The sequence below is a fragment of the Dendrobates tinctorius genome, unplaced genomic scaffold (genome assembly GCF_039654945.1).
Source record: "Dendrobates tinctorius isolate UK_male_01 unplaced genomic scaffold, ASM3965494v1 ptg000129l, whole genome shotgun sequence".
In the NCBI taxonomy this organism is placed as follows: Eukaryota; Metazoa; Chordata; class Amphibia; order Anura; family Dendrobatidae; genus Dendrobates; species Dendrobates tinctorius.
In genome coordinates, this window is record NW_027361797.1 from 34,814,821 (window position 1) to 34,826,933 (window position 12,113).

Sequence of the window (12,113 nt, forward strand, 5' to 3'; positions counted from 1 at the left end):
AGCCTAAAAGGGGCCTCCATTGGACATCGCTGGCTGAACTGATTTGGGTCTGCCAAGATCCATCAGCTCCACCATGAAGCGTCACCGTTGTCTCTATTAAATGCATAGACAGTTCTGTGTTTTCTCAGCTGACATTAGGTCCTCTCCTCAGGGTCAGTTCAGACTGAACTGCCATACTACACAACCCACTGACTACAGTGGTGCTGCTTCACCTAAGGAGCCGCCATGTTTTCCCAATCTCAGAAATCCGGTAAAAGGGAACATCCAATTTTACCTTTCAATTTTTTGGCTCAAAATTCTGCACCAATCTATTTAAATATAAGATTCTTTATAGTGGCAGAGTGCAGTTTTTCTGATGGAGAGCTCCTAACCACATACTGTACATAGCCATCAAAGAAACATTACAGAAGCCTGGCTCTGCCTGCAACCTACAGCATAGACTTCATGCGAGCTGCAGAAATACAGACAGATAGAGTTGCCACTAGGGGGCGCCTCTATCATTTTAGGTGGTTTTATACAGAGGTGGATGGATTGCGTTCAGTATTTTAAGGACTTTTCCCTCTTGATATGTAATAGATCTGTCTCCCGGCACAGACCGGTGACATGTGTCACTATGGCCAAGTGCCAATGAAGCCTCTTCCAGTTCTTTGATCCAGAAACAAGTTTATCTCTTACGGGACTTCACGCAGGGATTTCTTAAACTCTCTTCCAACGCCCTGTATGCTGTTCCACTGATTTGCTGTCATGAACTGGAAGTCCGTCTGGATATTTTCTATTCTTAGCTGTTCAACATCATAGAGCCATTGAACCACAAAGATAGGGGCTGAAAAACAAACAACGAAGACTGAAACAAAGACAAGAACAAGGAAGGAAAAAAAAAGTGTATACGGGGATGAATAAAAAGTTATTACTTTTACTGTTCCTTTTTTACAAGGCTGTATACAATATGTGGTGAAACGTCCAGCCCCTTGCTAGTCAGTGAAGCAAGTCAACCATAATATGGGTCACCAAGTGCTGAGAAGCAGAAGGCAGAAAAGTCACAAATGACCCCATAACTGTAGAGTTGAAAACACCTCTGGCATTAACATCAGTACAAAAACTGCAACAAGAGCTTCATGACATGGGTTTCTATTGCTGAGCAGCTGCTTACAAGCCTTATGACTCGCCCCCAGAGGCCATGGGGTACTCGGTGCTGGGCCCGTTGATTACAATGGGAGATGTCACAGTGGCAGGGACACGGTCCGTGGCCTCAGGCGGTCAATGTAAAAGGGGTAGAGTGATGGGGATAAAGTTATTAAGATGATTCGTGACGCCACATGTGGTTTCTGGTCAGTTTGACCAGCGCTGCAGGGTTGCCTCTCTGAGACAGATGGTGTGGTGCAGCAATGATGTTGTAGCCCTCCACAGGTAGGGCTGTAGTCCCAGGGCAGAGTAGATGAGGTTGGCAAATAAGTGAGAAGTAGATGGTGCAGTGTTAGGCACAGATGTAGCAGTGCTGAGTGGGTTGGCGTAGGAAGAAGGCAATGAGACAGAAGAATGCAGTTCCAGGTCTTTTACTCACGTTCCTGGCACAGACAGGTGCCTGCTTCAATGCCGCGGTCTCCAGATCAGGGGCTCAGCCAACTCCCAGGCAGATGGAATTAACTTTTCCAGCTCTCCCTTTCGTGTGCCTGTTCTGAACATCTCCTTTCTAGCTCTTATACTGAAGTACTTGTAGTTGTGTGTTAAACCCAAGTTCCTCCTTTCAGATGTTCCTTTGAACTCTACTCGCATGACAAGTGACTGTAGCCTGCTTCGGGGACTCCATCCATCATGTCCCAGCTCACACATAGGTTGCCACCGTGTCTTCGAGTCTTTTGTGGGAATAGAGTGGTCACAGCTCCTATTCCTCCGGTGTCTGCTGCTGGAACATTAGTTTCACAAACAGCCTCGGGGACCGGACCCCAGCCATGCGCTTCAAACTTCAGGAAGGGTTCTGCTCCGACCCTAGTCCTTAGTTCTCTTCTCCTTATGTTCTGTACTAAACTTCCTTCCTTCTGAGAATCAGGTTTTCTATTGCTCTTTCCTGTGCCAGCAGCTCCAGGTCACTGAAGTCTGCTGCAGCACCTCCTTCATTCCATCCCTCTAAGGGGATCTTCTCTCACAGACTGACCTTTTCCTAATATTCTCTGGCTCTCTTGTGCAGTCTAAGCTCCACCCACCTCCCAGCATTCTTTGGCTGTGTGCACATGCTGCGGATTATGTGCGGATTCATCCGCGCGGATTTTGTAAAATCCGCAGGTGAAACCGCAGGTCAAAAGACTTGCGGTTTTACCTGCGGATTGCTCTGCGGTTTTGCCCTGCGGTTTTTCATCTCCTCAATGGAGGAGATGGCAAACCGCAGGAGAATCCGCAGAAAGAATTGACATGTCAATTCTTTCTGCGGATTGAAAACCGCAGATAATCCGCGCGGAAAATTCCGCACCGTCTGCACTGCGGTTTTTGATTCCCATAGGGAATCATGGTACTGTACACCGCAGCAAAAACTGCTGCGGGTCCGCAGCGGCCAAAACCGCTGCGGAACCGCAGCAAAATCCGCAGCGTGTGCACACAGCCTTAGTGTTCCAAGCAGGGAGCCATGAAGGTTGCTCTGTTACACTACTGTGTTTATGTGGGATGCAGGTGTTGGAGGCTGGTCAGGTGTTACCATCTTACCTGGAGTGTGGGATACTACACCTCAGGAGGAGGTGCAGTACCTCTGTGGTGACAGAACCCTCAGGAGCGCCACACTTACATAGCCAAGCACAATGCCAAATGTCAGACGTTTATCTGCCATCTGATTGACAAGTCTGGATTGGGCAAATCCCTGGAGATAGTCACCTGTCTGATCACATTCAGATGTTGGCCTCAGTTGACTGTGCAAAATGTCTTGTATGGTAAAGTCTCAAGATTTCCTTTAACTGGATCTACTGTAGCTTCCAACTTTGTGTGAACAGATTGAGGAAGCACTAGCTCTGAGAGGAACTAGTTTTGGGTCTAGAAAGGCCCAATTGGATGAGTTTAAACATGACTGAACCCCCATGGAGCCCTAACGTCAATAAACACCTTTAGAATTAGAGTCTAGTGAATGGAGACAGAGCCAGACCCTCTCATCCAACATGGTCTGACCTCACAAATGCTTTTCTAGATGAATGGGCAAAAATTCCAGCAGGCACCTCCAAAATCTTATAGAAAGTCTTATAGAAAGTCTTTCCAGAAGAATGGAACTTATATCTGCAAAAAAGGGTGTTGAGCAGGGAGCCAGCTCCATAGTAATACTTACGGATTTATGGGAGGTCATACAAGTGTGGCGCCCCTGAGGCTCAGTCGCCACAGAGGTACTGCACCTTCTCCTAAGGTGTGGTGCCCCACCATCCAGGTAAGTTGGAGGCTCCTGACCACGCTACAACACTCGCACCCCACACAATCGAGTAGTTCAGCAAAGCCACATTGCAGCTCTTTGCCTAGAGAGAGGCAGAGCACCTTTGGTGGTTCCCTGCTTGGAAGACTAAACGTGCTGGGAGGTGGGTGGAGTTTAGAACACAAAAGAGCGGGATGGTTTAGGATTACAGGTCAGTCAGCGAGTGAGGCTGACAGAGGATGCCACTCGGAGAGGAGTGGGGATCCCTGGAAGAGGAAGGAGTGCTGCAGCTGCCTCAGTGATCTGAGCCAGCTGGCACAGGAAAGGAAAGAAGGAGAACGACGTTGAACTGAAGCCCGAGCTTCCATATGAGAGAAAGACAAGTACGGAACGTATGAGTAAAAGGGAACACAGAGGACGTGGGTTAGAGGAAGAACCCTGCCTAGAAGTTCTAAGCGCAAGGCCGGGGCCCGGTCTCCGAGGCTGTATGGACACTAATTGTTCTGCAGCAGACACCGGTGGAGTAGTGGGCTGTAAATGCACTATTCCCATCTAAGACTTGAGGGCACAACAGCAACACGGAGCTGGGACTTAGGAGTAGAGAGTCCCCGAAGCAGGCTACAGCTGTCTGCCGTACAAGTAGAGCTCTTGGGAACATCTGTCAGGAGGAACTCCAGTGTAACTCAGTACTAGGAGATCTTCACACTCAAAGGCGCTATAGAGGAGACATTCAGGAAAGGCACATAAGTTGGCGGAGTGTGGAAGGGAGCATTCCATCTTGCCTGGAGGTTGACTGACTCCATGACCCGGAGGACACGGCACAGAAGCAGGCACTACAGACTGAGTAAAGCTTTGGAACTACATGCCCTGGCGTCCTCCATTCCTTCCTGCGTCCGTTCACCTGGCACTGCTACACCCCCTGCGCCGGACACTACACCATCTAAGTGTCTCCACATCTACACTGCCCTGGGACAACAGCCCTGCCTGTGGAGCGCTATACCATCCTTGCTGCACCACACCATCTGTCCCAGAGGATCCGTCTGCAGCGTCGGCTTAACACCTCCCTTGCTGAACACCACAGGTGGCGTCACGAACTATTCCTCTAACTACATTCCACCATTCACAACATCTTCCTATTCATTGAGCGCCCAGGGCCAAGGTCCAGGTCACCGCTGCTGTGACACTTCCCACCGATACCGGCCCGGTACCGAGTACCCCGCAGCCCTGGGAGGGCGACCCACAAGCTCCTGTAAATGTACTGGGGAGGTGTCCACTGTGTGGGAAGAGTGACTTCATATAATCCAGTTACACAGACAAAAACGTTGCCCATGTTCCTTCTCCACAATTGGTACCCTTGTAGACTATATGACCACAGTTCACTCAGTGCTGGCCAGAAATAAGTAAATTATATTGGAGAAAAGCTGGAAATGCTCCACTACAATACTCAATGCTATTAAGTTCTCCACCCAAAACATACAGATGGTCGTATATATCCCATTAAATCTGAAGCAGAAGACAAAATTTAATAATTACATTTAACTTGGAGATATTGCTTTTTTAAATTCAGTTAGATCCCAGTTATCACTTTATTGCCAGTTTTACGACAATCTGTGTCCTCTTCAGACTTACGACTGCCATAAATAGCAGTATCACTGGTCTAGGACAAAGAACTTGATGATAGATAGTCATGTAAGTCTATCAGACTTGACAAAATAGTGGTTCTGATATACCATTTGACATGGGGACATTTAGTGGGTGTACCAACTAACCCTCATTATTGGCATAAGGGAGATGATCCCATAATAGGAACCTTCTGTGTGCTCATATTGAGAATATTCCATGACGCTTACTTTTCATTGATGTGTATGACTTGGGGCCATAGAAGCACTGCCACTCATCTTCCTTTTTATATTGCTGCCGGCATCTCTCTGGGAGCGCTCCATTCCAAAGTCTGCAAAGACACAGTATGTGAAATATGTGTTATATACATATAATGACTTTGTAGAATACAAGTACAGGCAGAAATAGGACATCGGAGTAAGCAAAAGAATAGCCCAACACTTAGGACATTAAGCATCACAAGAATGGGGGGGGCATAGTCCCTTGTCATATGTTGCATTATGACCACTCAATTCACATCTATGAGATTGTCAATTCATCTTTCTCTGCTTAAACTAGCAGGGAATGGAAAGGTGGTCATGCATGCCACCACTACGCCAACACCTATATTCTCAAAAAAATTGGACGTCCCAACGTTCAGAACCCTACAATCATTTAAAATGAATTTTGTGGAGAGTTTATCAAGGTTTGTAGTACTTTGCAATGGTGGACCTGGTAGTATATATGGTCAGCTCATGCCCATGGATAGTGTCAGACACAATTAGTGGGTTCTTAATTTTTTTTGTCACTTACTTCAAGCCTTTCTTAATGGCGTCAGTCAGTGCACAAGAAACTCCATCCATACAATCAGATTTTCCTTGTTTACTTTCGAGGAACCATCCAGAATCCACCAGGCCTCGGACCTGCACAGTATCAGCGGTCAACTCTTCTACTAAGGAAGCCACCCTGTCTATGTTAATTAAGACTCCAGTACCTCCAGCGCTAAAACATGAAGGAAGACAAAGCATGACAAGCTCGAGAATCTATTAACTTAATTGCAGTGACATAAAAATCATGCGTCACAGGGGGCAGGCACTCAACCATACAGGGGCCTTATTTTAATGATCCACGTTAAGGCAGAAATCCACAGCCGGAGCTTGACACGTTAGCTTCATTGGCATATATCAGACTGTTTATTTGGGTCAGTAGACTTGCAGAAGGCCTGGAAGTCACAGCAGCACCACCCATTAAATACTGCCGCTATATGATCACATGAATGCACCCTTAAGCCTCATTCAGATGTCAGTGTTTCACATGTGTAAAGCAGGTAATCGGATGCAGCGACAGATTCACAGAGCAAGCGTTAACAGTGGTAACAGTGGTTTAATATAACAATTACAGGGAGAAGTCTCCTGGCAGGGAGCAACATAGGGTTACTCCAGATTTAAGCTAGAAATCACAAAAGAACTGAGTAACTTAAGGCGACAGTTTGAGCATTTCAGTTCCACTTATCGTGAGTCTGACGCTCGTCACATGCTCAGGGGTAAACGTTGGATGCCGGCTGAGGCCGGTGCTGAAATCATCAGGCTTCCCCGCCTAACTGATTAGTCTTTCCTCTTCTAGCGGCAACAGGCGCTCACTGGTTTGACCCCATTGAGCCCCTAGTCCATCACACTGCTCTGCAGCTGGGAGTTCTTCACAACAATCTCCCGCTTGGCGTACTCGGCCGTCAGGAGTCTTGCCCAACAATCCCCCGCTCGGCGTACTCTGCAATCGGGAGTCTCACAACGATCCCCTGCCCGGTCTTCTCTACACTCGTGTACTTACTGCCGCGTGGATTAACGCTAAGGGTCTGCCCTCTTCCCGCACAACAACCCCTTCTCTCCCTGGCTTACTACACCCCCTCTCTACAAGTCTTGGGTCCTCAGTCCTCAATTTTCTTCCCCCCTGAAACAAGAGGCGCGGCCCCAGCAGTTCCAGACCCGGTGCTCTGTCAGCACCCACAGCCCGGACTTCCTCCTTACACATGTTCCATCTCTACCTTTCCCCTAGAGTTTATTGGCATGAAGACCTCTCCCAACATGTGAGATTTATTTTAGAGCACATTGAAAAAACAGTGACTATCTAGCTTGAAGTCATGAATCAAAAGTCACAAAGTCAATTGATCTGTGAAAAAAAAAAAAAAAAACCAAGACAGAATAATGGAAGGTAAGGGTCTGTGCACACGATAGGTTTGTGTTTTTCTGTGGTTTGGGCACAAAACTTGCAGGATTTCCTAGTACTAGGTAAGCGAGTGAGATTCCTGAAGTCTCAGACACACGTTGCTTATTTTTTTCCTTGCAGATTTAAACTGCACCACGTGAATTTCAGCATTTTTACCCATAGTAGAGTGGGAAAACCACAAGTATTTTATGTTGCACTTTTCCTGCCAACACATCAGTATTTGCAGCAGATTTTTCTGCAAATACTGAATATGTGATCATACCGTAAGGGGTTTTGAAACCAGAGTAGTTAAGGGGCTAGGTTGCCAACCAGAGCCAGGTGGTATACCTGATGGTCCAATGTAACATCTATACAAAGTCCTCCACCTACTATGTGCCATTGAGAACACTGCTCATCTTGTGAGGTAGCCGAGGGCAATTCTGCCTTCTAAGTTGCATGTGAACAGTTACCCTTGTCCCGCTTTCAAGGCGCAGTCGGGTGTTTAAACCGGCCGGCGGCTCTCCTGAGCAGAGCTTGACAGCTGCATAGAAATACATGAAGTGGTCACATTTGTGTCAGGAGAGCCACCGGCCAGTCCGAGCAGAGAGTTCCGATTTATATGGCAATTTGACTGCACCCTTCTAGTGATAACGCGATTCTCTTCTGCAGCTAGAAGATCTTTATTGTTCGCCTCCATTGGACTTTTCTGGTTTACGCTGAGGATTTTGTTGCAGCAAAGTGCGAATCCTCAGCACATTTTGCCCTTTTCATTGTAAGGGTTTACATACGATCATAGCACAATTAATGAAATATGCTGACAGTTTCCCACATACAAAATTAAAATTGTTTTTTTTTTACCCAATGAGATCAAATTATATTACTTGAGGGAATTGCAATCTACTTCATTCCCTCATGTTCCTTGAAGCTCTTCGAAGTAGATTTATGCAAATCAGTGGAAGGTTTGCCCCTTTATGTCAACAACGCAGCTGCTGGGTATAATCAAAACCATCTAACATCCATCCATCCGCCTGTCACTTAAGTAGATGGATGCATTGAAGGGACAATATCTGGATGCCAAGGCTGACCTGAGAAAGTCATCATTTTCTGCTTAATGGATAACTAGCAGTGTAGGCGGTAAACTGAAAAGCTGCCATCAGGCTGCACATTTTTCCTTTTTACATTTAATAAAAGAAAGTTCAACTCAAGTCTCAAAACTTTTGGGGAGAGTCTCCGCACACTGTCTGCAGTGTAGGTTATTGGTATGCACTACAGACCGTTGGGTCATAGGGGCGGCCCCCCCCCCCATTTATCAGACAAAGGGCAAGAGCTCTGATGCGGCTAGCAGAGCCAGTTTTGACAGTGCAGCATTGGAGGAGCACAAGGGCATTGAGGCTGGTCGGTACCATCCCTTCTCAGAGCATCGCATGCAAGCTGTACAGCAAATGTGCACTTCTTACCTAGGAAACCTGCCAGTGCAGAGATGGCTGGTAACTTCAGCCAAAAAAAAAAAAAAGTTGCGCAGTTTTCCTCGAGACCCATAGCGTCTCCATTTTTCGCGATCTTGGGGTGGGCGAGGGCTTGTTTTTTGCGTGCCAAGCTGACGTTTTTAATTATACCATTTTGATGTGGATACGATCTTTTGTTTGCCCATTATTACATTTTAATGCAATATTGCAGCACCAAAAAAAAAAGTAATTCTGGTGTTTACTTTTTTTCACTACACCATTTACCAATTGGATTAATTCTGTTTATAGCTTGATAGAGCGTGCGATTCTGAACATGGCAATACCAAATGTGTGTACCATTTATTATTTTTTAGTGTTTTATTTTGAATACTGTGAATGGGGGAGTGATTTGAACCTTTATATTTATTTTTTTTTTTAAACACTTTTCACTTGCTTCAATAGTCTCCATGGGAGACTATAAGCTGCAGTTGTCCGATTGCCTCTGCTACACATAGGGGATTATCAGTTCGCTTGTGTGTAGCAGAAATGCTCACTTGCTATGCCCAGCGGTCGGCGCTCATAACAATGACAACCACAAGAGTCTCCTGCAGACCCTGGGTTGTCATGCCAACCCAAAGTCGACCTGCGGTCATGTGACACCGATGGGCAGGATTAGTGACACGCTTCCGACGCAGTCACATTAAATGCCGCTGTCAGATTGACAGACATTTAGCGGGTTAACAGCCGCAGGTGGATCGCGATTCCACCTGTGGCTGTTAGAGGCACATGTCAGATGTTCAAAACAGCTGACATGTGCCAGGAAAGATGTGGCCTTAGCACCAGAGCCCACATCAAAGGGAGGGACACGACATGTGCAGTGCATACATATAAAAGGAAGGGAAGGGCTTATGGAGGCAAAACCACAATAGGTCTCGCCCACCTTGGCCTTTGTGTTTTGGTTTATGCTGGAATAAAGAGCATAGGTAGTATTGGTGTCATTTTAGCTTGGTGGTGTGAAGGGGTTCTTGGAATTGGTGGAAAATTGTGGTGGTGGTGGGGGGGGGGGGGGGGCTTGTGCATCAAGCAGAAGGCACCCTCCAAAATGAGGTTTAGGATTTGGCAATGACCTGGCAGAGTTTATGACGCTTCAAGGTGGGATCCCTGGAGAGTCGGTGGCATGGAGAAGGTGCCCTCAAGCAGGTGGTCGTGGCTGGGGCTCCAAGAATCTCCTTCAACCAAAAGTTATTTATTGTTATGTTTCTTATAATAGAGGTCGACTTAGCCAATTTAATCCAACAGTCAGGTCTGCCTTTATTTCATGATGGGGTAAAGGAGTGTCAAAGATAAAAAAAAAAAAAAAAACACGTGGTGAAGAGCCTCTACAATACTCAAATCAAGTTTTAAATCTTCGACATGTCAATTCTTTCAGCGTTTTTTGCTGCAGATTTAACTCATACTACAGAGTGGGGGAAATCTACAAAAAAAAAAAATTAATAAATACCAAGTATTTAGCATGTGCACATACCCTAATGTTCTGAGGAAGGGGGGGGGACAAAACCGACCAATACACAGCCATAGACTAGAATGGTACACATTCTCTCCATGGAAACACAGATAGGCCATGTACTCAAATCCAACATCTAGGAATTAAGCCTAAATTCAGATCTTTTGTTCCAGACTACACATTTACTGCAGGTGATCACACGCAGATAGGTGTTGTCTATGGACCATCACCACCAGATAGCGCCGCATTGTAAATAAGAAGAGGACAATAGAAAACAAATAACGAGGAATATACCTGGAACCTGCCAGAATGACACTTTTTGCCTGTTTAATGCCCTTCGGGACTAACTCACGAACCACCTCCTGTATAATCGCTGAGCCCATAAATGCATAGTCTGTAGAAAATAAAAGAAACTTTAGGTTCAGATCGGAGTTGTGACTTTTTCCTGTTGAGTCACAGAGGCAGAAGAAAGGAATTCTAGCAGTCATGGATCAGTGGTGTCCAACTAACCCAATTGACACTTTAGGTCCATTGGGCTCCACTCAGACTAAATGTAGAGGCAGTCCACTCTTATCTCTGCACTGATGTTATAAGAAAAAAAAAAAAGAAACAGCCAGTGCAGTCTAAGCAGCTTTGCCAACTGTGAGAGGGAGGGAAGCCAGTTACACACCCAGACTTCCCAGAGAGAAAATAAGCATGGTTTATTACCATGTTTACCTCCTCGATCTCTGTATGTACAGCACTGAACTAGAGCTACGCAAACAGATTTAGAAAGCACTGACAGTGCCTCTTCCTCCACACCTAGGAAACAGTCAGCACTGCTATGCAGTCAGGAGGCAGAAATTCCCTTGTAGGAGAGACCAACTATATCATAAACATATATATTATAGTGATATGTTAAAACATCTTTGAAGTAGGGCAAGGAGAGGTGGGAGAGCATTTTAAGACTTACTGGGGGCACAGTAATATATATCAAATAATATTGCATACACACATTCACTTCATATTTTTCAGTACTTTTTCTTCTGATATAAAAAAAAAAATAGAAGGAATATAGAAGTTACAAAAGTTAAGCCCTATGTGTTGTGAAAAACCAGGCATAAATCATTTAAATATCTGAACGCGAAAATTATAGACACATTAATAACACATGTATGATAAAACCTAAAATGTCCCTGTTCAGGAAGGAGAAGTATGTGTGGGTGGGGATGAGCGGTTGGTACATGGGCCGCTCAAACTTCAATCCATGGTAGTTACATTAATGCAAGTCTAAGCAAGATTTTGAGATCTGTCATAATAATGTGTTAATGACGGGATATTTTTAAAGTGACATCTAAGGAAGAAAAAAAAAAAAAAAAAACCCATACCAGTCCGGGATCTGGAGATGTTTCCACTCCAAACATCACTGGAGCAATATGGCACAAAGCTGTAGGAGAGAGAATAAAACAATTAGTTTGACTGCACTGAACACTATAACACATTCTAAAGTTTGTTAGCCTGGGAGGGTTACAAGGGGCATAATGGCAACGCAATGCTAGACCACCACGGAGACAGATTTGATCTGACCCGTCTGACATTTAATCTATAATATACCGTTTTTTTTTTTTTGTTTTTTTTTTATTCTCCAATGCATAAGGCAACCTTGTGTGGCCAACAATCCTAAGTCCCCATGCACACTGGTGCTTTTTTATTATTGTTTCTTCAGGGTTCAGTACGGATCTCATACAAAAAAAAAAATAAATAAATAAAATAAATAATAATATCATTTCAACCTGCTCCAATAGACAATAGCTTAATACAACAGCAGAGCCGATGTGGCAGCCATATACACACACACACGGTCAAAATTGTTGGTACCCCTCGTTTCATGACAGAAAAACCCACAATGGTCACAGAAATAACTTGAAACTGACAAAAGTAATATGGTAAATAAAAAATATATGAAAACGAACAAGTGAAAGTCAGACATTGCTTTTCAACTATG

General features: G+C 45.1%; 1 protein-coding gene across 1 annotated transcript in view; it reads right to left on the minus strand.

The window, feature by feature from the left end:
* The window catches only part of LOC141047712 (palmitoleoyl-protein carboxylesterase notum2-like), a 34,126-nt gene that overhangs the window by 4,868 nt on the left and 17,145 nt on the right, over positions 1 to 12,113 (minus strand). The window contains exons 5-9 of the mRNA XM_073542951.1: positions 11,497 to 11,555; positions 10,424 to 10,523; positions 5,792 to 5,980; positions 5,230 to 5,330; positions 676 to 823 (exon numbers count right to left, since the gene is read on the minus strand). Coding sequence (XP_073399052.1) covers positions 676 to 823; positions 5,230 to 5,330; positions 5,792 to 5,980; positions 10,424 to 10,523; positions 11,497 to 11,555 — 597 coding nt within the window. The remainder of the gene's footprint in view (positions 1 to 675; positions 824 to 5,229; positions 5,331 to 5,791; positions 5,981 to 10,423; positions 10,524 to 11,496; positions 11,556 to 12,113) is intronic.